The 3,420-nt window shown below is 33.6% G+C and overlaps 1 protein-coding gene across 1 annotated transcript; it reads right to left on the bottom strand.

The window, feature by feature from the left end:
- Positions 1-204: 204 nt before the first annotated feature.
- LOC145133916 (NADH dehydrogenase ubiquinone 1 beta subcomplex subunit 10-B-like protein (Complex I subunit NDUFS6)) lies at positions 205-2,280 on the bottom strand. The gene is made up of 3 exons (XM_079068863.1): positions 1,910-2,280; positions 1,768-1,806; positions 205-434 (listed from the first exon to the last, which is right to left on the bottom strand). Exons 1-2 carry the CDS (start codon positions 2,190-2,192, stop codon positions 1,781-1,783), a joined length of 309 nt encoding a protein of 102 aa, XP_078924989.1. The 5' UTR covers positions 2,193-2,280; the 3' UTR covers positions 205-434; positions 1,768-1,780.
- Positions 2,281-3,420: the final 1,140 nt, after the last annotated feature.

The raw sequence follows: 3,420 nt of genomic DNA on the forward strand, positions 1-3,420 counted from the left end.
TCTACAACCATAAAAAGAGACCAAACTTGTCTACGAAAATATGTAAGTACAAAATAGTATTCAAAATATTAAATAATATATACGGTAGGTAGTTTTTTAACCAAGCTCGGTTCGGTTTTCATGGGTAAGTTTATACAAAAGCAAACCAATAATATTGGTTTTTTGGTTTCTAGTTTGGTTTTTGCTCATCCCTAAATCAAAGAGTGGATCAAAGAAATTATTTTTTATTAGCAAATACACTCAAAAGTCAAAATCAATGGTTTGGATCCTGAAATCCAGATAATGACCAGGTACGAATGTCAAACATGTACGTAACATTAACATTAGCTTCAACATGAAACAAAAAGAAATTTTTTTTTTAACCAAACTGGTGATGGAAGCTCTGTGTCTTCTCTCCAATTTCTACATGCATTACCACAATACAATCCAATGACCTGCCACAAGAAGAAAGCAAATTCAGTTAGTATGTTATTCAAGTACTTGTTTCTTTTTTCCAATTTAGTAGCTGTCTAGATAAATGATATTTAAAAAATAATTTGAGAAAATGATGGAAGGAAAGAATAAATTAATGCAAAATTGTAAAAAATTAAAACTTTTTGTGATCTTTGTGCATCAAGTCCGAAAGAAATTTTTATATAGATTTCAAACCAAGCAACTTTTGAGGTCAAACCTAAATTGCTTGGCATCAATCTCACCATTTTTTGTTATATGGGACAAGAATGGTCAAGCTTTCAGAATAAGGAGGACAGACAATTAAAGTCTTTTGCACAGAAGCTCCACTTTGGGATTCTTTGAGCTCGACTACTTAAACATACCACCCCCTGACATGTCTTTTAATATGAAGTCATGCTTCAAGTGTCAAAGTCAACATATTCAAGCATGATTAAATAACTGTCATGAATTCATACTGGCTTGGAAGTATATAGTCTTTAAGTTCATGTATTGTAGGGCAGCTGTAAGGCTTTTAGAACCATGTAATTGGTTGGAAATTTAAAACCATGTAATTGGTAATATATTATTATGTGTTTGTAAAACTTAACTAATGATGCCATTATGTTTCATTTGGGTCCATGTTTGGAGTATCATAATTTCTTGTCGTTGTTCGTACTATGTTGATCAACTTGTATCTCTTTAGTCTTTACCCACATGTAAAGTTGACAAATGTTGTTTCTTTTTTACTTAACAGAGACAAGACTTAATCCAGTAAGATATATATATATATATATATATATATATATATATATATATATATGGGTATTTCTTTTTGACTTAATGCATAAAGAATGACTTGGTAAGGAAATCCTGGGAATTAAGCCCGGACATTTTACAGTTTTTTCCTCGGTTCTATTTTTTCTTCCATTTCTCTAAGTATGCCATCATTTTCGTGAATATCATTCAACACTTAACAGGGGAAAAAGTTGAAACAGGGTTTGATTTGTATAATGAGATGACTATCAATGTTTTGTAAATCCAGTTGTATCATAAACTCCAAAAATAATTCATCAACACATAAAGAAAACAATCCCAATCCAAAGCACATTCAAGCCAATTTTCAGCAGTCTGAGAATTATCCATTGCTAAACTCTATTGATATTCATAAAATCAGAGTGATTGCATACCTTCTGGGACTGCTATTGGTCTATCAATCAACCCTACTGAACAACTACAACTGATATAAGCCATAGCCATGTTACATAGCAAAGCACAAACGACCAATCAATCAACCCTAATAAACAATTAAGAGTAAAAGATTTCATGAAAAGATACCTTAAAAAACAAATCACTCCACGCTCTGAACCTTAGGACCTGTAAATTACCACAAATCAAACACCTTGATGTAAGGACACAAAGAAAAACGGATGATAAACCGAGAGAAAATAGAGATTATCGAAAGTTGCAGAGGACGGACCGTGCTGATCTGGATGACGACCATCTTTACCCCATCCAATACCACGAGTTGAATCAAGGTATTGCTCGACAAGGTGACGACACTTCTGGAGGTGATTGACACCTTCAATGCGGTAGCACCATCTGAGCTTATCACGGATTATCTTGGAGGTCTCGATGTCGATCCATTTCTCCCTCACTAGATGCTCGCGCATTTCGAGCATCGCCACCGGATCCTTGTAGGGGTTGGCCGGATCGAAGTCCGGCGGTTGTTCGTCAAACACCACTTCCTTCTTTCTACCCATCTTTCGAATGTCGCTCTCTCGCTCTCCAAACCTCGTTCAGAAGGTAATATCGGCTGGCTGCGAGTGTGTTTTGGCCTTTTGGGGTTTGGTATTTGGGCAAAACAGGTAGGTTTTGGCACTGTGAATTTTGAATTTTAGCAATTTTAACCCCTCGTTAACTTTTCAAACATTTAAAATTAATTTTTCGTTTTTTTTTTCTGAAAATATAACCATAAAAATAGAGATTTGAGTTTTTTAACCGAAAAATAAAGTCGGAATCAGTTAATGGTATTCGGTTTGGTTCTCGATTCTTAGTTTACAACTTATTCGGTTTCGTTTTTCCGGTTTCAGGTCGCTTTAGATCCGAACACCTTTGTAGATATTTCTTAGTGATAACTAAACCAAACCAAAACTGATCACTAGTATTCGGTCTGATTTTCAGTTTTAGTTTACGACTTATTTGGTTTTCGGGCTTTTATTTCTAGTTCGGTTCCAGATAGGTTTTCATGCCTATATAATGGTAACATGTGCCTAACAAATGCTTGAATCTACAAAAAACAATGGTACCGATATTAATTAAATTATAACAACCAAAAATATAATATATATTACAAAATCATCTTACCACACATCCTAACGTCACGAAACATAATTCAAATATGTGCATCATATTATTCTTGATTCTTGTTACGATATTGTGATTGGTTCTTTCAGGATTATGAAAGAATACATGGAGGTTGACAAAGCTTTGTTCGTGAACTTAATCCGGTGAACTTATTTTCAAACACGTTGATATAACTCAAATAAGTTGACAAAATATGATTGGACACTGAGTATAATGAACCATATTTGTAGGAAATAAAATAAGGAATTATCGTCATAGTATCTAAATTCATCGGTGAAATGACAACTCTTAATAATATTAAATATCTAAAATTTGTAGTCAAAATGTATATTTTCATAGTCAAAGTGACATGAAAATTCACTTGTGAAATGACAATTCATTGTTAACATACTCCACCAACCACTCTGATGAACCCTCTATATATATAGTACGTAAAATGCCTTTTGAAAGCTTATTGTGACTGTGGAAGTTCTTTGATTGAATCTTCCAAATGGCATGTTTTGATTGTGAAAATGAAGCGATTATAAGTATGGATGTAAACGAACACGGACGGGGGTTGTTTTATGTTCATTTGTTTAAGTTAGCCGAACAAATAAACAAACACGAACAGATAAATGAATTAGT

This window comes from Lactuca virosa, chromosome 8, assembly GCF_052849685.1.
Source record: "Lactuca virosa cultivar CGN04683 chromosome 8, Lactuca_virosa_CGN04683_v6, whole genome shotgun sequence".
Lineage (NCBI taxonomy): Eukaryota > Viridiplantae > Streptophyta > Magnoliopsida > Asterales > Asteraceae > Lactuca > Lactuca virosa.

Excerpts from the sequence above, each read along its gene's own strand:
- LOC145133916 (XM_079068863.1), bottom strand. The coding sequence starts at position 2,192 with ATGGGTAGAAAGAAGGAAGTGGTGTTTGACGAACAACCGCCGGACTTC. Across the intron at positions 1,807-1,909 it reads TCGTCATCCAGATCAGCACG|GTCCTAAGGTTCAGAGCGTG; the intron begins GTCCGTCCTCTG and ends GGTAATTTACAG.